Source organism: Pongo abelii, chromosome 11 (assembly GCF_028885655.2).
Source record: "Pongo abelii isolate AG06213 chromosome 11, NHGRI_mPonAbe1-v2.0_pri, whole genome shotgun sequence".
NCBI classification, from domain to species: Eukaryota; Metazoa; Chordata; class Mammalia; order Primates; family Hominidae; genus Pongo; species Pongo abelii.
In genome coordinates, this window is record NC_071996.2 from 74,299,818 (window position 1) to 74,324,070 (window position 24,253).

A 24,253-nucleotide genomic window follows, 5' to 3' on the forward strand; every position below is an offset into this window, starting at 1 on the left:
CAATTCCCACCTGTGAGTGAGAACATGCGGTGTTTGGTTTTTTGTCCTTGCGATAGTTTGCTGAGAATGATGGTTTCCAGCTACTTTTTGATTTTTAGTAGAGACGGGGTTTCATCACATTGGCCAGGCTGATCTTGAACTCCTGACCTCAAGTGATCTGCCCACCTCGGCCTCCCAAAGTGCCAGGATGACCAGTGTGAGCCACCGCACCCGGCCCATTTTTCCATTTTTGATCAGTTTACTTCTCAAGCTTTGTACTTGGAATTGTACTCTATGTGCCTGAAGATGCCCCTAATAAATGTAATCATGTACATGTATGTCCAGTGCATTTTCAGTACTGGCTGTATTTTGAGGTACAGTCTTACTTGATTTTAGACTAAAATGACATCCTCAACAAGGAATTTTATGTCATTGATAACAGAGCTCTTACATAATGTAAATGACAGAACATTTCTTGGAGACCATCTCATAGAACTTTTGATTTAACAAAGCCTAAGCTTGTTGCTATTCATTGCTTAATACAAAGTAGATCTTCACTGTGGCTGCTTCTTACATTGCATACACATAACCTTGTTTAAATTCCAAGATCTTTCTTTATATTTTTTAAATGAAGGCTTTCTCTAGATTAATTCATTATTATTTTTCTTGATAAATTATATAGGCAGGTAGAGAAACCATTTGTTGTATTAAAACATTGTAGCAACTAAAACTAGTTATACATTATAATGTCTTACATAAGTGAAAAATATATTTGACAAAAATGGTAATACTAAATGTATTGTGCTTAACTTTTTTTAGTGGGGACTATGAGCATTATACAGTACCATACATAATTATCTTATGTATTGCTAACCTATATAAATGCCAGTATGATAAAGTACCTTTTGTTTTATTAGTAACTAAGTTTGGCTTAAGTGGAAAAGATCCTCTCTAAGTTACTTAGCCAGCAGGCGATGCTAAAACTTATCACTCAATATTTAGGATTGACATTTGAACATAAAATATTTTTCCAGGGAAAAATCTATTTTTTCCTAGAGACAGAAATCTTTAGTTGTTTTCTTTAAGCAGATGATATGTAAGCCCAAGGCAGTGCTTAACCCATAAATTACAGAAGGGTCACATTTTGGAAACTTTAGCTATTTTGTATCCCAGTGGGATAGTCTTTGGTTTTATTACCAAAAGGCTTATGTGTTGACTCATTTCCTTTACCAGTATGACAATTTCCTGCACACATGTAATGCTTTGGGGAAGATTAGAATATGTTAACTAAGATGTTTAAATGTGTTTGTTTTCATTAGGAATCTTAAAATTTCAACCATTTTATAGCCTAGCTTGTTATCCATAAATAATTGGGTTGTCTGACTTTAGTTGTTCTAAAGCAGATCTATTATTATGCAATATTAGTTTCCCATAATCTGCAAATAATGTCTTTTAACTATTCTGGCTCGTATGCTTGCATCTTTAACCATAGGAAGCCTATTGCATGCACTAGATGATTGAGTGACCTGGTGGATTTCTTGTTTTGTTTTTGATTTTTTTTTTTAATACTAACCAGAACGTGTGTTTTTAAATTGTGAATAGTACTTTAGCTTTAGCTATTCATAGAATGTATTTGCTTGACTAACTTATGGCCTTTTTTGCTAATGCTTCATGGTTGTCCTACAACCATTTAGGACGCTGCATTGGGATACAGATCCATCAGTTCTTCAGCTTCACTCAGATTCCGATTTGGGGTATTGAATAGATTTTTTACCTTCCCTGTTTTATAATGAATTTGATTCTTTGTGAAACTGTCCTAATTTTATTTTGCTTAAGTTTATAATATTGTATCATGTAGTAAGGACAAGAGTTATATTTTACTGTGACACCTCATTTATCCAGTATCTTTAGTGAAAGAATATTCTATGTGATGTTCTAGGTACCCTGAGTCCATTTAAGTGTCCAAATGTTTAAAATTATTTCTATATTTTTAATACAAGTTTTCTAGGATGTATTAAAAAACTTCTCAGACTTTTTCTAATATTCTACATGTAATTGAACCTTTTCAGGGTTACTTGATATGAATATTAATTTATTTTTCTGTATTAAAATTCACTGATGATTTCTAAGATTTTGAGAATAACGGAGATGCTGGTCCTTACACTATTCATTCATTCATTACTATTTATTCATGAATCTAGAATAAAACTATTCATGAATCTAGAATAAATAAATGAGTGAATGAATGGATTAATAGATTATTCATAGAATGTATGGATGAATATTCTTAATATAATTGTCATTGAGCCCCTAGGTTAAATAAATAGATTCTTTTCTTTCTTCCTTTTATTTTTGTTTTGTTTTTTGCTTTTGTTTTTTGGCATATTTTCTTAGCGAAACGTTAGAAAACTAATGCTTTATAGTTTCTGTATGTCTTTTTTTTAGAGTTTTAAAACTTGTTCTTTTAGAAGTTAGTGTTGTAAGCTGTATGTATGTTTTTTAAATTTTGTTGACATAGAGATAAGATTATTCATCCATTCATTCATTCAATTATTTATTCTAGATTCTAATGCAAATTATAAATGTTTGCTGCTGCCATTTTGCCTGACTCAGATAGCCCTTTTCCCCTGATAATTTACAGCTTCGAAAACATATGAATATACCTTTTGGAATTGTGTCTAAAGTAAGGTAAATAAGCCTTGATTTGAGGCATGTAAGAAAAATATATGAGTTTGTTGTACATGAACTGGAAGCCCTCTGTATTGGCCACACTGAGGCTTCCCCCTCCTGCCTCCCATTGCTTCCTTATTTTCAGTAAAAGTGGCTTTTGGATAAGTGAGGTATTACTTCCCTACCCACCTCCTCCTATAAAATCTTGGAATATTTTGTTTGTTTAGTATTATGGTTTTTTCTGTTAGACTCTGTATGCATTCAAGTTGGTAACTGGTTCCTAATATTGTTGGCTTGACGATTTTTTTCCAGCTATGTGAGTGATTTACTTTTTATATAATTTGCATCTTAAAAATCAGAATATAAAGTTTCTTATTTCAAATTTTATTCTTAGACTTCTAGATTACTTCAGATTACTTAAATTGTCCACTTAATTTTTTGACTATACTTTTTTTCCCCTTTCTTTTTTATTTCTAAACTAGAAAAGACATTAAAAAATTGTTATGGCCCACATTTTGGAACATTAATTTTTAAAATGTACTAATTTTATTATACTTTATACTTTATAATACTTTATTATGCTTTATTAGATTGTATAGGACTTGGATTTAGTTACTAAATAGAACTGAAAAGAATATTTATATAAGAAAAAAGTTATATTACCAGTGATAGCCTGCTTTATATTCTGAAAGTTGCAGCATTGTCTTTATTGTATATCCTTTTAAGGCAGCTTCATCACTGAGAACTTTTTTGGGAGTCTGGAAGCGTACTTTATTTGGTTTAGAATTTAAACATCTAATAAAACCAATAAAAGATCTCCCAGATAGCTAATAAAATATATTTTTCTTTCGGTTCATTTTCCTCAGCCACAGCTCTCTTCCATTGTCAAAAAAGAATGTATACCTTGTATTTAACTTAAACAGAAGTGACTTTAGTAGATTTATGGTATTCAAAAGATCTGTCGCTTCAGTGTAAATGTAGAATATCTGGACCTTAGTTTGTCCATATGTGAATCAAGGACAATATTGATCATGCAGAGATTAGAGATTTAAAAGTTTTAAATATTTCATTTTAAAGTCCAAATTGATAGTGTAATTCTCAATTTCTGCCAAATATAAATAGAAAAAAAGCTTTAAACAGAAACCTGTTTTTCAGTCATAAAGCTGAATTCTCCTAGTGGCGCGATCAGCTAAATGTGGTCTGAGTGATATCCAGTCTGATTCTTAAAAAGAGTCCAGAAAGAACCATATCCCAGCTGAAACCATTTCTTACAACAACCTTATTCAGTGGTCCACTCTGAAGTTCCTATTCTCTTCATTATTGCCCGCACATTTGTTCTAAAAAATGAAATTACTTGCCTTTTTAAAATGAAAAATAAAAACACTGAATGATTCAGAAATATCTTTTGCTTTTGCTACCTTCTCATTCTTTTGCTAAAATAAAGCCAATTTATTGTTAATCTAAAATTTCTTGAATAAAATGGATTGAAATTACAATGTTGGGTGCAAATGACTGTTTCTTAATTTTTTAAAATAACATGGTTTGATGTAGTTAAAATGTATTGTTTGTATTTACTTAATTTAGACGAGGACCTATTAAACTTGGAATGGCTAAAATCACGCAAGTCGACTTTCCTCCTCGAGAAATTGTCACATATACAAAGGAAACTCAGACTCCAGTTATGGCTCAACCCAAAGAAGGTGAATATCTATCCTTAGTATAATTGTCATTGAGCACCTATGTTAAATACATAGATTCTTTTTTTCTTCCTTTGATTTTTGTTTTATTTCTTTTTTGCTTTTTGTTTTGGCATATTTTCTTAGGGAAACATGAGAAAACTAATGCTTTACAGTTTGTGTATTTATGTCTTCATTTTTTTGAGTTTTAAAACCTATTAGAAGTTAACGTTGTAAGCTGTATGTGTGGTTTCTTAATTTTGTTGACATAAATTTAAGTCTTTCAGCCCTTATTTTGTCATTAATGTATACTGCTTTTAGAAGCCAAAAAGCTTAAGAATTTTCTATTTCTGTCATTGAGCATAATTCTTCCCCAAAAGAGAGTGGATCCCATAGTAAACAAAGTCATGTAAATTTTTTCTGAATAGCATACTGTACCCTGATGTTATTCACACTAATGAACAAATCTAGACTTAATTCTTAAATTTTTTCTTTCATGATATAGGGGCTCTATTTTGTTGATTAGTTAGTAGCCTGTAATTTGTGTATAGTATGGGGACGTATGCACAGACCTATTGAATGTGGAGACCCTTTGGTTCTTAGACCAGAAAGCATTACAAATAGCTAACGATTCAAGCATAAAGTACTATGATCTCATTTTCCCAGTGAGGCTAATGAATTTATATCATACAAAAAAAAAAAAAAAGATTTATGTGAGATCCCTAATACACTTCACAGTGTCTTATCTGAAGCTTTTGGGGCCACATATATATATTAGAATTCCAAATTTTTCAGATTATGTAAAAGTAATAAAATATATGTATCATATGTTAACACTCTAGTAGTATTTTGGGCATTAATATTTTGGCAGCAAAGCATATGAACATACTAAGTGAGATAAGTAATGATTATAAATAGCTTTGCCTCTGACTTTACCATGTCAGAGTTTACCACCAAATGAGTTATGGATTTTAGAGCTGTTAACAATTTTGGAATAGAAATTTTATCAAATGTTTAAATTAATGTATTTTAAAATTTTTAATTAAATTACCATGTTTCTCCATTAAGGAAAAACAAAAGTTATATTCATTGCAGAAAGCCAGGAAATACAGGTAAGCAAAAGTGAGGAGAAATCCTTGAAATCCCTGTCTACTACCAAAGAAAATCTTTAAATTTTCATATTTGCCTAAACCTAAAAAAAGTTAGGATTGTGGCCGGACGTGGTGGCTCACACCCGTACTAGCACTTTGGGAGACCAAGGCAGGTGGATTGCTTAAGATTAGGAGTTCAAGACCAGCCTGAACAACATGGTGAAACGTTGTCCCTACTAAAACTACAAAAATTAGCCGGGCGTGGTGGTGGGTGCCTGTAATCCCATCTACTCTGGAGGCTGAGGCAGAAGAATTGCTTAAACCCAGGAGGCAGAGGTTACAGTGCACCAAGATTGCGCCACTGCACTCCAGCCTGGGCAACAGTGAGACTCCGTTTAAAAAAAAAAAAAGAAAATTAGGATTGTAACTATTTACAACCTTTTGACTTAATAGTAGATCATCACAGACACTTTTAACTACTCTCCTTTTGCTGCCCTCTGAGGATGGAAATGAAATAAATACATTAAACTTTTCCTTTCACTCTTCTCAAAAGGAGGCAACATTGTGATACATATAATTACACTTTCAAAATTTTGAGGAAATTGGTATAACATTTTTGTTCAAGTGTTTTTTTTTGTTTTTTTTTTTTTTTGAGACGGACTCTTGCTCTGACACCCAGGCTGGAGTGCAGTGGCGCCATCTTGGCTCAGTTCTCCCACCTCAGCTTCCTGAGTAGCTGGGATTACAGGCGCCTGCCACCACGCCCGGCTAATTTTTTGTATTTTTAGTAGAGATGGGGTTTCACCATGTTGACCAGGCTGGTCTCGAACTCTTGACCTCAGGTGATCCACCCACCTTGGCCTCCCAAAGTGCTGGGATTACAGGTGTGAGCCACTGTGCCCAGCCATGTCCAAGTACTTTTAACTTGACCATGTAAAATGTTCTGTGTGTTCATTTTTTTCATTCCTGCTGTTCCACTGGTTGGTAAGATAGCTTTTGTAGATGCAAGATCCTCATCCTAACAGAAGAAAAACACTGATGGTAAACTTGCTTGAGACACAAGCAACTTTTTTTAAAAAGAAAGAAAGTACGGAGCTTTCAGTATGAGAATACTAATACTGCAGGATTCTATAATTTCTAGAAAATATTATTTTATTAACTAGTATATTAATTTGGTGAGTAGTATTATGTCTGTCTTTTAGGAGCTACATTAGTAGATATGTTAACTCAGAAAGTGAGCAGAATAGCCAAAACGAAGGCACAGTGACTCATTTAAAAAAATAAATTAGACCTTTTTCTTCATCTGATAATTTGGAGATTGTATTTTTAGTTACACTATCATACTTATGGTACAATGCATCTTGGATTTTTTAAAATATAAAGTATTCTGAAACTATTTTGAGTAATGCCTATTATATCTATGGTTATATCCAGTTTAAGTGAAGACTTTCTTTTTTTTTTTTTTTTTTTTTTTTTTGACAGAGTCTCGCTTTGTCGCCCAGGCTAGAGTGCAGTCATGCCATCTTAGCTCACTGCAACCTCCACCTCCCGGGTTCAAGTGATTCTCCTGCCTCAGCCTCCTGAGTAACAGTGACTACAGGCGTGCACCACCACTGCCAGCTAATCTTTGTATTTTTGGTAGAGATGGGGGTCTCGCCATGTTGGCCAGGCTGGTCTCAAACTCCTAGCCTTAAGTGACCTGCCCGCCTTGGCCTCCCATAGTGCTTGGATTACAGGCATGAGCCACCACATCCAGCCAAGATTTTCATTTTTTTCAACTATTTTCATTTTTTAAAAATAGTTTTTTCTAATTACTATAGTGGTATATCATAGAGAATTTAGAAGTACAGAAAGGATATAGAGAGGAAATGTCTTTGATACTGCTGTGTAGAACCCATTGTTAATATTTTGGTTCCAACGAATATGTCTCCAAACTTCTTCTTTTTTTTTTTTTTTCTTTGAGACAGAGTCTCGCTCTGTGGCCCAGGCTGGAGTGCAGTGGCGCGATCTCAGCTCACTGCAAGCTCCATCTCCCGGGTTCACGCCATTCTCCTGCCTCAGCCTCCCGAGTAGCTGGGACTACAGGCGCCCGCCACCACGCCCGGCTAATTTTTTGTATTTTTACTAGAGACGGGGTTTCACCATGCTAGCCAGGATAGTCTCAATCTGACCTCGTTATCCGCCCGCCTCGGCCTCCCAAAGTGCTGGGATTACAGGCTTGAGCCACTGCGCCTGGCCATCTCCAAACTTCTTATTTAAATTGGTGACTAAAAATTATAACACCAAGAAGTGCCTACCACTTATCAGGCATAGTGTGAGACACTTTACATCATCTGTAATGCTGTCACCAAAACCCTGAAAGTTAGGTATTGGTTTTGTTTACACACAAAGAAGCTAAAACTGAAAGAGGTAGTTTATCGAGCATCACATAGCTAGTAGCTGTGATTGTAAACCAAATATGACTGATTCTACGGTGTGCTTTCTCTTGCCACTGAAGTAGCAACTCATGTTTTTATGATAGTAACCTATAGTAAGTAGTTTAGTTAATATTGTCTAGCACTGATTCTACAAGCTTATTGAGTATTTGCTCTATGTAAAGGCACTAGATTATCCTTTCTTTGGATTTGTTGTCCTTTTAGTTACAGGTTGAGGTATATAAGTGAAGGAGAAGGAAAAAAAAAAGCATACCATGGAGCTATCCTTACCCTTTGGAAATATTTATAAAAACGAGATATTTGGGCAGTATCCTTTGGGGAAAAAAATGAGATAATTTCTTCTCTGTATCATTACAGTTATTTTCATGTCTGGAGCTTTTACATTAAGTTTTTTTTCCCAAAGTGTATAAGTTTTAGAAAGAAGGAAAGAGAAAAACCTGGAAATTAAGGTTTTATAATGGAAACACTGTGTGCTTAACTGTTCTTGTACTTACCCATCACGTTAATACAGTGGTTCTCAAACTTTGCCTGGTTGGTTCCCATTTAAGAATTATGTAATGAATTCCAGAACTCACCATAAAACAAAATTGGTGAAATCACAATTGGAGTGTAACAGACAGCAAATTAAACTTCCGTAGGCAGTAAAATCCATGCAGAAGTAATGTGACTTACCAAATTGAAGGTAAGAATTGGTCGTAGACTTAACTCTTATCTTTCTTTTGTATTCTTTTTTTAAATAAAAATGGCCAAGCCTATTCCTTTAAAAAAGCAGTTTTTATTCTGCCTTGTTTTTCTTTTCCCCTCTTCTGGCCACCTTCTTGCTTTCCAGTTTACTCTGTAAGTTGGTAGTACTGTTTCTGAACTGCGGTGCTTTGCTGTCTTAAAGCGCCTACTGTGAATGAAATTGACTAGCACCATGTGACTTCAGTCGATTTTCTTCTCAGCAGGTGAAGAGCTTCTCTTGGCAGGAACGTGGTGCCCACAGAGATACTCCTGGAAAAGTTTCTTTACCTTTTAAAAGTTTTAACTCTTTTGAAAAAATCACATTCTTTTTTCTTATTCACTTCTTCTGTACGGAATTTTTTTTTTTTTTTTTTTTTTGCTATTTTTTGAAAGATTATTAAAGGAAAAAGAAATCCTGAAGGTTACCTAATCTAATCAGCTTGTTTACCTCTGAGGAAACTGAGGTTCAAGGAGATTAATTGGTGAGTCTAAGTCCACCGTCTGAGAGAATATCGGGCATACATCCAGAAACTGGCACTTGATTTCTAGTGAAGTGCCATTTCTCTTATTCCATTCCACTTTCTTATCTGTGAAGGAGTTTATAATTACTGTTGGTATTGGCTTAGTAGCCAGATATGTTTTCTTCAATACCTGTTGATTAGCTTTATTGTGTGTAGAATATTAATATATGTGATTATCTTGTAATCACTTATTGCATGATCTTAACATTTGGAATTCACTCCCAGAAGACCAAACTTATATGCCTTCTGGTTAATACATCTCCCTTATCTAAAATGGATTTTTCTGTAATCCTAGCACTTTGGGAGGCTGAGGTGGGGCAGATCGCCAGAGGTCAGAAGTTTGAGACCAGCTTGGCCAACATGGTGAAACCCCATCTCTACTGAAAATACAAAAATTAGCCGGGTGTGGTGTCACACACTTGTAATCCCAGCTACTTGGGAGGCTGAGGCAGAATTGCTTGAACCCAGGAGGCAGAGGTTGCCTTGAGCCAAGATTGTGCCATTGCACTCAAGCCTGGGCTACAGAGTGAGACTATGTCTCAAATAAATTAATTAAATAAAGTGGATTTTTAAAAGATTCTAGAATGAATAACACATTTAATAAATTAGTTTTAACCCTCAGAGGACCTATAAGAATATAAACAAAATTGAAAATTGAAGCATTTGTTCTTAATCTTGATTGAAAGACTTTAATCAGCATAGCTGAAACCCTGGCCTCAGAAAAATATAATATTTGATGAGATCACAGATAACAAGACCTATGTACGGGTGCTAATATTGCCAAAATAAAACCGAAATTTTACATAAAAAGGACTGTGACTGGTCAAGGTGGTGTGCACCTGTAGTCCCAGGTACTCAGGAGGCTGAGACAGGAGGATCACTAGAGCCCAGGAGTTTGAGGCCAGCCTAGGCACATAGCAAGACCCCATCTCTTAAAAAAAAAAAAAAAAGAAAAAAGAAAAAACTACCGAGAGACAAATTTTGTGTTAAAGGAAGTGGTATAATTAAACTATTAGTCTTTTCTTATTTTCCCCCCAAGTTAGCATTACATCTGTATTGAAATCGTTCATGATTAAAAAGTCAGCTGTGTATTTTTCCCTTGTTGAAGAGCCAAAGAAACCCAAGTGACCTTGCATCTTATTCTAGATGGTGTAAAAAAAGAAAAGGAATGGATTCCATTGATACATTCATGAAACTTTGTCCCAATGAAGATTCTCTTTAATATGCATTTGATTTTAAAGAGTAAGGTATAAGAAGATGAAATGATGGACAAATGGATTGAAATAGAGTGATTCAAAATGAAGCTGACCCAGAAAAGAAGGGATTTTTTGAAAATATTAAAGGAAAATCATTCCTATGTAATCTGTATTTTTAAACTAATGATTAAAGCATTTTCCTCTAATATTTTCATAGCTGTTTGTGAAGTTATTCATAAGTTGAATTTTTATAAGTCAAATCATATTTTTATATGCAGCAAATGTCCTGACTTTTAGAACTCAGTGTCAGCTTCTTTTATACCAGGAATAACCAGACTACCTTGTAAGTTAGGAATTTTTCATAGGATATTAAATTATCTTAAAATGGGGTGCACCGGTACAATAAAACTACATAGTAAATTGATAGACAACAAACATATTTCCTAAACAACAGTGCACTAATGATGAGATTTATTTTTTACTTCATATTGAGATTTAATCATTAAAAGTGATAGATTCATAAGTAGCAATGTTTGTTCAGTAAGGATTTTTTAAGATACTATATATTACCTTTTAAATGTCTTATAATATTTTAAAATAATTCAAAGTATGCTTTGTGGCATACTCTTAGCTTATCTTAAAGGTATCTTAAATGTAAAATGTGTCTTAAATGTGCTATGAGGTACAGATGAGAAAACTTGCTCTGAAGGCTCCTTCCTTCAGTTTAACAAAAGCCACCCATTTCACAGATGACTTAACTTTGATTAACTTACTCCATTGTAACAGATTATTCCAACAACTGGAATTTCATTCTTTGGTGTTATTTCTAGGTGCAGCTTAATTTACAAAACAGCTTTTCTTTCTGTCTCACCAAAATACATCACAATTTTGATGTTAACTCAAAGTAAAAATTCGATGGTTCATTAAACCTAGTTTTAGCATTCATTGACAAGAGATTTGTCATTTTAAAAGTAACTGCTACTTTTATGCACTCTTTACTGCTTAGTTTATAACCTTAGATTCCTTGTCAGAGAAAGCATGGAGTTAACCACTTAGCATATTGTAATGAATATTCATCAATAAATTGATGTGACATGGCAGCCCCATTTTTCAGTCTTCCTGCTCTGTTACAGTGTTTTCCAGTTTTAAATATAGCTCATCATGTAATAAGGACTGGCTTAGAAAATCTTCAGAACTGTAATTTTATATTTTTGGCCATGTTAATAGTCCTTTGGTAGCTATCATATTAGCTTATAACAAGAAAAGCATATTTGTTTCAGAAGAACATTCTTTAATCTGATGTTATTGATGTTAGGCATTTTTGCCAAATATTTGGTAAATTTGGTAATTATTTAAGATCAACCTTATAGCAAAAAGATTGCATTTTACAGTTTTTAAGAACAGCATTATCATTTGTTTTTATGTTCCTTGAAATTTATTTAATCATTTTTATGAAGCTTAAGTACCAATGATAGTTTTAAAGTCTGGTTTTAATCCATGTAGAAAGGGAGGGTATGTACTTTAATTCTAAAATAAAACCCTGAGAGCATGTATTTAAATAGTTGATACTCATGATTCAGCTACAACTGAAATAATTTATATGGACAAATAGGCATGGCAAATGCTGTATAGTACACAGATATAGATCACTGTCTGACATATTTCATCTACATTTTAAATTTTAAAAGGAAAAGAGTGTCTATAAACAAGATCTTTTCTGTTAAATATGTAAATTATGAGGTCACTTAGCACTAAAGTACTGACCATAAGCATTATGACAGGAATTTGACACCTGTCACTGGAAATGGTACTTAGAGGCCGTATAATACAATAAAGTTGAAGGAGGAGAATAAGATGTGGGTAGGAGGCTGTAATTTATAATTCATAGTGCTCAAGAATGACCTGTCCTGGGTGATTCAAAATTCCTGTCTTTGATTTTAGGATTTACATACAGTGAACCCTACTAGTAAACACACTTGATTAGGATAACTGGTAGCATTAGCAGAAAGTGGAAAATATATGTATATTCTTACAGTGAATTTTTAGTTGAAGTAGATGTCCTATTATTCTAAAAGACAACTTGTAAGTTAAATGTAATTAAACTATTTTATTACATTACACCTGCAGGTGACTTTATGGAAGAATTTCATTCTAATGCTTGAGTAATATAGTATAGAATTGCTACCAATTATACTATTTTCAGATTAATAATTCGTTGTATATGAGAATTCATCTAAAAAAGAGTAGTGTCTTTCTGTTTCTCTATGTGATTATTTTGCCCCAAAAAGCTTTCATTTTTTTAAGTAGCACAAAAGCTATAATTGGCATGCTTTGTAAGGAAGTGTCAATGTGCAAGAGAGTGGCGATCACTAAGAATTCTTTTACGTGTTCTTTCCCCTTTGCACCACCGCCTCCTCAGCAGGGTCACTGAGATCACTAGCTTTTCTTGAAATGGCCATTTTCACTGGCAGGTGCATTATACCCTGTATTTTCAGATTGTTTTTCCATTCTGAATGTTTGGCAGGTTGATTGCTCTGGCTGCATTGACGGAGAAAGGGCTGACAAATGTGGTTGGGCTGGCTGAAAAGACAGTGATTACTGTTTTCCTTTGTGGCTGATTGAGGCCCTTGAAAGGAAAAATTTTAACCTTCACCATTTGGTTCAAAAGTATGAGCATATATTGAAATCACTCGTGCCATTTATCCTAGTTCTGTAAACTTGTCAGAACGTAAAAATCACTCAATTTCAAGTAATGTAGGATTGGCATACGTCATTATCATTTTGATTAAGTTGGAGGTTGTATCATTGTGTGCATTATACAGTGTCATTTAAAGCTTTCTTTCCACAGGTACAGTTATATTTTTATTGCCTATACTATAGAGTTAGAAAGATTTTCATAGCTCTCTAAACCTAACAGTATGTTGTGGTTTGGCAGCTGGTGTGGCCTACAAGCTGCATTTTGTTTGCAGGGTAAAGGCTTGTCTTTAGGCCTCCTGGAGTGCTGGTAATTGCACAGGCCCGCCATTGGGGAGAGACACAGGATTGGAAGCAGTGAAGCGGAAGAATGTTATGCCATCCCATTGCCACCTTGTAGCAGAAAGACACAATCCTAGCAGTGCCATCTGGTTGTTGCTATCTAGTCAGCTGGCCTGGCTGCTGGGACCATGACTTGGCAGCTGGTTCCCATTCTTGACCATTCTTTTGTGTACGTCATATGTATGTGTGTTTTAGATAATTTTGAACATGAGTCAGGGAAATGACTATAGCAAGTAAAGTCCCCTTATTGAATAGGCTGTCATTACTTGAGCTGCTCTCTGGTGCAGATGCCTGCTGCCTTTCCCTTATAGACAAATAACGCATGTGTTTAGGCAATAAAAATAAACATTTTCTTCATAAAAACCCATCTCAGTGCGTAGCAAAAGAAAAGGTAGGCAGGGTTATGTGTTCTTTAACATTTTAAAATAAATGATTTTAAATTACTTCCTGGTTTGGAATATAAGAGATTTAGTAATTTTTTAGAAGTCTTATAAACATTGTATATTATCCCAATGTACACTTTTATTCAAATTAAGAAAACATTATTTAAGTGCTTATTGCCACATCATGTAACAATAGATAATGAGACTTGCATTTAAAATGACAGAATAGAAAATGTGGTCTTATAGCTATTATCTTCAAAATCTGCCTCTCAAATAGCAACCTGAGAGTTAATGTAAGCTATCTTTATGCCTTAGGAAGGCCCATTAGACACTGATGGTTTCAGATCACAAGTAAGCAGCCAGCACTGTAGGCTGTTTTAGACATTTGATTTTCCTCATTCTACAGCATTAATGTGTCAGCATGCTATATAAAACTATGCAGGAGTTGCATGTTGTTCTGTCTAGAATGATAAATGCTTGCAAGCTTTTAGAGACTTCATGAGGAATTCATCCTAGTTGCTTATATATCTTATTTCAGTTTATGTAGCTACAGAATTTAGGGTGGCTGTTGCTGAGGTACCACATAGGTATGTATAAAAACCAAGAGGTTCCACTTAACTATTTGATTATGTTGATAAAAATCCCTATTATTTGTACTTGTTCTGTCCAGTCAGTGGTTTACTTTTGCTTATATCTTGGGAGTTGTGATACCTTCTGAAATACTGTCTCAAAAGTTACCAGCTATTTTCATTAAAATAATTTATTATATCTTTTTTTTTTCAGATGAAGAGGAAGATGATGATGTTGTGGCTCCTAAACCACCTATTGAACCTGAAGAAGAGAAAACTTTAAAGAAAGATGAGGAAAATGATAGTAAAGGTATCTTAAAGAATTAAACTTTAAAACATTTTGTTGATTTCTGTTGATTCCTTTTATTACTTATGTATTAAAGTAGGATGAAATGCTGTAAATCAAATAAGTGAATCTGATCGAAAAATAATAACATACATTGATCCATACTGTGATAGTGAGTTGACGTGATTTGCCTGACATAAATCATACTTCAAAAAATTATTTATTTTCCAGCTCCCCCTCACGAGCTGACTGAAGAAGAAAAGCAACAGATCTTGCACTCTGAGGAATTTTTAAGTTTCTTTGACCATTCTACAAGAATTGTAGAAAGAGCTCTTTCTGAGCAGATTAACATCTTCTTTGACTATAGTGGGAGAGATTTGGAAGACAAAGAAGGGTAATGTTTAATTGCTAAGATTTTTAGCTTCAATAATGTTAAATTACTTTAAGATTAAGAGTGATAAAAGTTATAACACCATCTTTTTGGGGGGTTTGGTCTTTTTTTGTAGAGAGATTCAAGCAGGTGCTAAACTGTCATTAAATCGACAATTTTTTGACGAACGTTGGTCAAAGCATCGGGTTGTTAGTTGTTTGGATTGGTCATCTCAGGTAAAATATAACAAAATATAGGCTGCTCTAAACTCATTTTTAAAATTATAATTAGCAGGTCATTTTATTTTAATTATGGGAATTTTGTATAATCAATATGTGTTATTTAAAATTAATGGATGATGGTTCTAATATTAACTTACTCATCTTACGTACTTTGGAAGAAAGATTAGAAACATTATTTATGTTTAAAATTCAGGACTTTATGATACAGGCCAGTTTTACTAATTTCAGTTGCTCACCAAATCCTTTGTGTAAAATTTGGACACATATTTTAATTAAATGTTTTAACATTAAAACATTTAAAATAATTAACTGTTCTAATTTAAAATTGTACTAGTGTCCCAGTAGGCATAATGCTAGAGATGTCTCTCTTGATGAAATGTTAGGTATTTGTATTTTCAGAATAATAATCTGATAAAGACAAATAACTAGGATTATAAAACAGTTCTTATTATGCATAGCATTTCTTTTCTTCTTGATTCTTCTGAGCAGTATCCAGAGTTACTCGTGGCTTCCTATAACAACAATGAAGATGCCCCTCATGAGCCTGATGGTGTGGCCCTTGTATGGAATATGAAATACAAAAAAACTACCCCAGAGTATGTGTTTCACTGCCAGGTATGGTGGTCTTTTAACAGTCTTCCTCAAGTTTAAGAATTCATTGATGAATTAAGACAAGTGCCTTTTTTCTTTTCTTGTCAACATAATGATTTCATTGGATTGGCATTTTACTAAACCACTCCATATTTGCAAACAGATGTTAACAGAAAACTGAAGACTTCTCAGTTCAACATGATCTGCCTTTTGTAGCTTTTCTGACATCTCTTATAATGTTTAATCACACCTAAAGTCCTTTGCAGTTGTGATTTTCTGTTATGGTGATTGACTGTATAAAAGGAATCTTTTATAAAATGTCTTTCCTACGGGGAGTTTCCCAGGAACTTATTTGTGAATATACAATTAGATGGTTGGCCCACTGAATTACTTATACATGGCCTGAGGAATTGGAACTAGATGGTTTTAAGTAGAAACATATGGTTGAAGTAGAAAACAGATGCAGATTTTTAAAGTAGATTTAGTAGAAGGTTAGAATTTGCAAGCCTTTTCTGGTTGCATAAGTTAAAATCTTTTAATAATGTCTTAATCTTGAGTAAACACTTAACTTGAATTAAACTAGCATGTACTCTACTGTTAGATTACTGTCAGAGTCTAATGCAGGGCTAGTTACCTTTTTAATACTGTAGTTAACTGAAATAACTTTTTGCTTTCTTTGATAAATTGGTTAAACCTACTTATGTAAACAGCCATTACATTGGACTTTTAAGCAAAAAATATCTTAAAGATATATTTTTATATTTCTGAAACAGTGAAAACTTTTAATTAATTTACTTAGTTGTTTTTATAACCTCTAATACCATACAGTGAAGAAAGAAATGTTTCAGATAATAGATTGATTTTTAGAACTTGTCAGACTTTTTCCATTTGAATCTCAAGTATAAAAATCTTACTTATTTGCAGTCAGCTGTGATGTCTGCCACATTTGCAAAATTTCATCCAAATCTTGTTGTTGGTGGTACATATTCAGGCCAAATTGTGCTTTGGGATAACCGTAGCAATAAAAGAACTCCAGTGCAAAGAACTCCACTGTCAGCAGCTGCACACACAGTAAGTAAATAAGGTTATTTCCATTAGGCTTCTGTGCTCCTTCACCCTTAGCTATAATACTTAGTAGTGGCCATCAGAGTCATCTCAGAATGTGCTTCCTTTGGTGTATGAATTCCTCACCATTTAGCAACCAAGAATGAAGGCTGGTTTTTTTTGGAGATTTATTAGAAACTCATCTCTCTTCTGCGACAACATTTTGTTAATAGCAAACTTCACATTAAGAATACCCACAAGTTATGAGACTCGATAATAAACAGAATGCTTATAATTAGACTAAAAATTTTGTTTTGCTTTTTGGTAAAATAATCTCTGAAAACTTTTTTTAATATCTCCAGCACCCTGTATATTGTGTAAATGTTGTTGGAACACAAAATGCTCACAATCTGATTAGCATCTCTACTGATGGAAAAATTTGTTCATGGAGTCTGGACATGCTTTCCCATCCACAGGTGAGTTAAACTTGGGAAACTGAAATTTTGAGGCAAATGTTATGTTTTAAGTGTATGTGTACCTCAACTTATGTTTCTCATAAACTGTTTTATAGTAGTGTTACAACAGCTTATAAGCTGAAACGTGTTTAATATAGTTTGTTATATATATATTTTACTTTGAAACCTGCTTCATTTTATTTAGATTAATGTAAATAATAAAAGAATTGTTTACAAAGACTGGAAGTTTTTCTACAGAAATTTAAAATTGCAAGTTTACAAACTAATTTTCTCAGGTTTTTCTATGTAGGATAGCATGGAGTTGGTTCATAAACAGTCAAAAGCAGTAGCTGTGACATCTATGTCCTTCCCTGTTGGAGATGTCAACAACTTTGTTGTTGGGAGTGAAGAAGGTTCTGTGTACACAGCATGCCGCCATGGCAGGTAAACCTAAACTGGAATTTGCAATAATTTAAAATTCTTCCTTTAATCCCATTGAAACAAATTGTCTTATTTAAGTAGAAATCTGTCGTAGATCTGCTTGTTATTTGTGGCAGATTTTTTGTGTTTAGGCACATAAAATTAAAACTTAAATACCTTTCTGTATAAAAGATAATTTTGGATTCATGATGTGTTTAGATTTTGTGGGTTGTGGTTTTGTGTGTGTGTGCATGTACTCACGTAAGTTAGTGATAGGCAGGAACATTCAGTAGTTACAAATACAATATGCACATGCCAATATTGACCTATAGACTTATAAATGAGATTTTCAGCTGTTTCCCCTTTTGATTTATTTGGACTTTCAGCATTAGTTCAGTCTCCTGATAATTGTACAGTAATGTCACATACATATTTTAAACTGAGTAATATTTCTCCTTCCATTCTGTTTTGAAATTGTCTAGCTGTACCTTATTGCTTCCTTAAAGAAAAATTGAATGTCCAGATTGCATCTCAAATATAGATCACCTTCACTTCAAAGCTTTTGTTTTAAAAGTAGCCCAGATTGTCTCTCTTAAATGTAGAGTATCTTTGTTTCTATTACACCATTTCAGATATTGGACTTTTGAGGTCTGTTGTCAACAGCATGATGTTTACAGTTCCAAAGGTACTTATTGCTTTAGTAGAGTTACCAAATGTGGATGGAATAACACTCAACAAAGTTAATTCTTATAAGTTATGAGCACAGAGTTAAGTCTGTCAAAATTAAATCAAGGCCTGATATATGAACCTATAATAAAATGTGTGTAATTGGTCTACTTACAGGAGACTTCTCTAACATTTTCACTTTTATGAAATTAGCAAAGCTGGAATCAGTGAGATGTTTGAGGGGCATCAAGGACCAATCACTGGCATCCATTGTCATGCAGCTGTTGGAGCAGTAGACTTCTCACATCTTTTTGTCACTTCATCGTTTGACTGGACAGTAAAGCTTTGGACAACTAAGGTATCTAAAATATAGATGTCTGCTGTTTGCTCAGGTTTCTGACACAAGGTGGTGGTCTAATACTACATAGGAATGGTGAAAACCTTTTAAATCATAATTGTTTGCTAATAGATGAAGCCTGCTAAGAAGTTACACAGAGCATGAGTGAACTACTAGATGTTGTAGTTTTTGTAAAAGTATGCTAACAAGTATGGTAACCCTACACAGAATCAAAGACCAGTCTTCCCACCACTTCAGTCTTTTCGAGCATATAACTGTTTACCCTGAACTGCACTGGCGAAAAAGCTCTGAGTGTCTCGCATAGCACCTCATATAGTTGTCATTCAGCTCAGCACAAAAGCTATGCATTTGCTCTTTGGAGAGTTTTTAACAGGTTATTCATAACTACAGTGGCTCACAGAGTTGATGGGAAATAGGGAAAAGAGAGAGAGAAACTGATTTACAATAAGTCCTGTATAATATGGCTGTATGTAGTAAACTGGAATCCTTAGGAAAGCATTGTGTAAAAGCATGGATGCATATATTTTTTGTTATTCTATGATAAGCAGTTTAAATCATTTATTTTGGTTTTAATAAACTTCAGTATTTTAAAAACCCATTCATGTGATAAAATGATTCCTGATCCTCCAGCAATTCCAGATAAATATGACATTGTCTTGACCTGTTGAAAGTCTCAAGACAAATCCAAGTAGGCAATATTACCTCCTGTGATAGACTTGTAATTTCATTTAATCTCATTTTATAATTGAAGTGCCTTAACTTTGCTGTCTGGTTTTTCTGCGGTATTACATTATTGCTGGGAAAATGCATACCCAGCATCCGATTCTATTTAAATTAAATTCTAAGGTTTTTTTTTTTCTGTTTCTATCTGCCTTATCCTAAATATTGACTTTTTAAATAATTCATCATGAGACAAAGTTTAGAGATCTTTGATTCTTCAGTTTCTGTGAGAAAACCTAATGTAAGAGATGTTCTTCACTGTTTTAGTGAACTCCTAATTATTTATCAAGTGTTGGCCTTAGAAGTCTGGGATGAACTCATTATTCATTCTTGTCCTTTCTTGATGCCTCCTTTCTGTCTGATAATGAAACAGGTTAGAAAACTTTGCCTCTAAAAGCTTGCCTTTTAAAATTGAGCATTTTCAGGTTTGTCATTAGCAGATGTAAAAATAGTGTTTACCTTAACTCTAATAAAGGAAACAGATGCTTAACACAGTGTCCAGCAAATAATAGGCACTTACCAATGTTTAGTTTCTCTTTTACCTCTTAATGGGGATCAGACAGAGCCTGAACACATTTAATAAGTCATCTCTTTCCTTTCTTGGATTGTTCTTGAATTTTTATTCTTCTAGTGAAATTTATACAGTGGGAAAAGGTAGAAGAAGATTCTCAAAGCTCACAAGCAAAGAAACGCATCATCTAGCTAGCACAGGCTGAGCATCCCTAATCTGTAATGCTCCAGAATTCAAAACTCTTTGAGCGCAGGCATGACACTCAAAGGAAACATTCATTGGAGCATTTTGGATTTTGGATTTTTGGATTAGAGATGTATAACCATAAGTATAACACAAATACAGCATGTCATCAAATAGTGTGTTTTGTCATAAAATTGACAAGAAAAAGCATTGGCCAGGCTCAGCAGCTCACTCCTGTAATCCCAGCGCTTTGGGAGGCCAAGGCAGAAGGATTACTTAAGCCCAGGAGTTCAAGACCAGTTTGGTTAACACAAGGAGACCCCATGTTTACAAAAAATTTAAAAATTAGCCATGCATGGTGGTGCGCACCTGTGGTCCTAGCTACTTGGGAGGCTGAGGTGGGAGGATTGCTCAACTGGCATGTCTAAATTGTCCCAGTCTGAATGAGTGTAGGTGTGTCTGAGTGTGCCCTGCGATAGAATAGCATCCTGTCCATGGTGGGTTCCTGTCTTGTGCTCTGACCAGCTGTAACCTTGAACTGGGAAAAGCAAGTTGGAAAATAAATGAATGAATGAATACAAATTGTCGTAAAATAAAAATTTGTAAGATACTTAGTAATCATACAAAGGCACGACAGTTAAAGGATGCAGTATGAAACCGCTCAGCGAGCCTTCCTTCCGTCTTTGTCATTGTTTTAGAACTGCCTGGTGATAGGGTGTGCTCCTTACAATTTTCACTTTGCAAAACATTTATTCCTTGATTTAACCCACCACCTCTTCACCAAAAATTGGGTTAATAATTATCTTGTTTTTATGATTCTTTCTCAAATGTGACCAAACAGGGTGGCTTACGCCGTAATCCCAGCGCTTTGGGAGGCTGAGGCGGGTGGATCACCTGAGGTCAGGAGTTTGAGACCAGCCCAGCCAACATGGTGAAACCCCGTCTCACTGAAAATACAAAAATGAGCTGGGCATGGTAGCGGGCATCTGTATTCCTAGCTACTCGGGAGGCTGAGGCAGGAGAATCACTTGAACCCAGCAGGAGGAGGTTGCAGTGAGCCGAGATTGTGCTATTGCACTACAGCCTGGGTGACAAGAGCAAAACTCCACCTGAAAAAGTAATGATAATCTTTCTGAATTGTATGTATAGCTCACATTTTATTTCAGTGCCTAATATTTGAAGTGTTTAGGGTCATATTTAGAAATCTGATGATGTTTTTATGACCAGATAAATGCCATAGGGATTTAACTCTTGTTTATATCAATTAGCCTGTGGTAAAACTGGTTTTGTTTTATGTTGTTTTGCTTAACGTCACAGTTTCCAAGAACCTATAAATGATGTTAAGTGAGGACTTACTGTATTCTAAAATCTGAAAAAGTCCAAAATCTCAAATGCTTCTGGTTCCAAGTATTTCAGATAAACATATAAAACCAAAGCAAGATGCAGAATTGGTGAGATGAAGCCAACTGTTTCTCCAAAGGCTTCATACAGCCATGTAAGTTGCTAGATTTTCAGATGTGCTTTCATCTTAGTAATCCCATGTATAGTCACAGGAGAGACACATTTTTGTTAGATTGTTGCCCAACTTCCTTTTCAGTAATTGAAAGTAATCTTTTTTTAAAAACTTTATTTTACATTCGAAGGTACAGGTAAAGGATGTGTGGGTTTGTTATACAAATTATTGTATCACCCAGGTATTAAGCCTAGTATCCATTAGTTATTTTTTCTGAGCCTCTCCCTCCTCCCACTCTCACCCTTTGGTAGGCCCCAGTATGAGTTGTTCTCCTCTATGTGTCTACATGTATGTTTATTGTTTAGCTCCCATTTATAAGTGAGAACATGTGGTATTTGGTTTTCTGTTCCTGCACTGGTTTGCAAAGGATAATGGCCTCCAGCTTCATCAGTGTCCCCACATAGGACATGATCTCATTCCTTCTTATGGCTGCGTAGTATTCTGTGGTGTATATGTACCACATTTTCTTTATCCCATCTACCATTAATTGGCATTTAGGCTGATTCCATGTCTTTGCTAGTGTCTTTATAATAGAGTGATTGACACTCCTTTGGGTATATACCCAGTAATGGGATTGCCGGGTCAAAAGGTATGTCTGTCTCTAGGTCTTTGAAAAATCACCACACTGTCTTCCATAATGGTTGATACTCCCACCAACAGTGTAAAAACGTTCCTTTTTCTCCACAACCTTGCCAGCATCCTTTTTTTTTTTTTTTGCTTTTTAATAATAGTCATTCTGACTGGTGTGAGATGGTATCTCATTGTGGTTTTGATTTGCATTTCTCTGATGATCAGTGATATATGTCTTCTTTTGAGAAATGTTTGTTCATGTCCTTTGCCCTCTTTCTAATGGGGTTGTTTTCTTGTAAATTTAAGTTCCTTATAGATGCTGGATATTAGATCTTTGTCAGATTCATAGGTTGTAGAATTTTTCTCCCTTTCTGTAAGTTGTCTGTTTACTCAATAGTTTTTATTTTTTAGTGGTTTTTTTGTTTTTGATTTTTGCTGTGTAGAAGCTCTTTAATTGGATCCCATTTGTCAAATTTTGCTTTTGTTGGAATTGCTTTGGGCATCTTCATCATGAAATTTTTGCCCATGGCTATGTACTGAATGGTATTGTCTAGGTTTTCTTCTAGGTTTTTTGTAGTTTGGGGTTTTACATTTAAGTCTTTAATCCATCTTGAGTTAATTTTTGTATAAGATGTAAGGAAGGGGTCTAGTTTCAGTTTTCTACATATGGCTAGCCAGTTCTCCCAGCACCATTGTTAAACAGGGAATCCATTCCCCATTGCTTGTTTTTTTGTCAGGTTTGTCAAAGATGATGATTGTAGGTGTGTAGTCTTATTTCTGGGTTCCCTATTCTGTTCCCAGTCTATGTGTGAAAGAATCTTTTATCTATTTCTAGTTTGTTTTTTACTCTCTCAGGGTGTCAGTTTGCCAGCCTCCTTTGGCTTTAAATTTGAGGCTTCCATCCTTATATACATTAATAATAGGATTTGAAAATAAAGAGTTCATCTTGACTAATCAAGGACAGAACTTATCTTGTGATAGCAGACTGATTGATACTTGCTTTTGTGGTACTACACAGCTAGTTGAGGGGCGGTTGATATTTTTATTCTTGTATTTTAATGTGTTTCAACATAGAAGTGCCTTCTGAATAAGAATGACAAGTGGGCATATCTCTTTCTTTGCTAATTAGGCTAGGCATTGCTTCCTTCCTTGAGCCTTATATAGAAGACTCATTTATTCATTCCATTGGGATACATGCCTCTCACCCTGCCCCCAACATCCCTCCAGTGTTAGTGTACAAAGGATGGGCCACCATAGAACATAGTGTTTTTATAAATGCCTAAGGACCCTCTGACTTTATCAGAAGAATTACCCTTTATTTTAACTTTTCTGCACACAAGTAGTTCTACTCTGTGAAGGGTAAAGGAACAGTCTGTTGAGTGAATACTTTTATATTTGGCCATACTGTGGCTCCAATGTCAATTTACACTTCCTGGTTAATTGTGTTGCTGGTATTTATTTCTGCCCTGTTGAAAAACTGATAGAGCCTCTATGCTGTAATAATGATTGATGCGCAATGTTAATTAATAATGAATGGTAAAGAATAATAGGCAGTGTTTTTAAATAATCTCTCTTTAAACACATTGTTCCAATTTCATTTTAAACTTTAAACCAGAGTCTTCACACTCATGAATTTAACAGACTTTAAATGTTTTGCTTCTCTGCCTCTACTTTTTAAGTGCTCTTTGACTCTAGGAATTGAGTCCTCATAAATTGGAAGACTGAATCCTGAGATATTGCTGTACCTTTGTGTCCTTAAGATCTGGCTCTGCCCTGATAGCAAAACAAGATTTCTTCCTTTTCTCTCTTTCTATGAGTCCTCTAAAAATCCCTGGGAATCTCAATTTGGCACAGCCTCAAATTTAGTTTAAAGTAATCTACTTCTACAGCTAGCCACTAATCTTTGCCTAGCCAGAGATTTATAATTCAGTCACAGAGTTCTGGTTCATTGACTTGTTTTCATTACTTTATTGAACTCAACTATTTTTAATACAGGCTGAGCACCCTAATCTGAAAATGCAAAGTCTGAAATGCTCCAGAATTCA

The 24,253-nt window shown here is 34.5% G+C and overlaps 1 protein-coding gene across 2 annotated transcripts in view; it reads left to right on the plus strand.

Moving 5' to 3' along the window:
* Positions 1-24,253, plus strand: part of DYNC1I2 (dynein cytoplasmic 1 intermediate chain 2) — a gene marked incomplete at its 5' end in the record, with an annotated part of 60,850 nt that overhangs the window by 23,585 nt on the left and 13,012 nt on the right. For both annotated transcript variants that reach the window (NM_001133616.1, NM_001135354.1), the window contains 10 exon segments: positions 1,674-1,733; positions 4,234-4,349; positions 14,494-14,589; positions 14,797-14,959; positions 15,072-15,171; positions 15,667-15,792; positions 16,693-16,839; positions 17,175-17,288; positions 17,578-17,711; positions 18,567-18,711. In NM_001133616.1, the coding sequence (NP_001127088.1) occupies positions 1,674-1,733; positions 4,234-4,349; positions 14,494-14,589; positions 14,797-14,959; positions 15,072-15,171; positions 15,667-15,792; positions 16,693-16,839; positions 17,175-17,288; positions 17,578-17,711; positions 18,567-18,711 (1,201 nt within the window).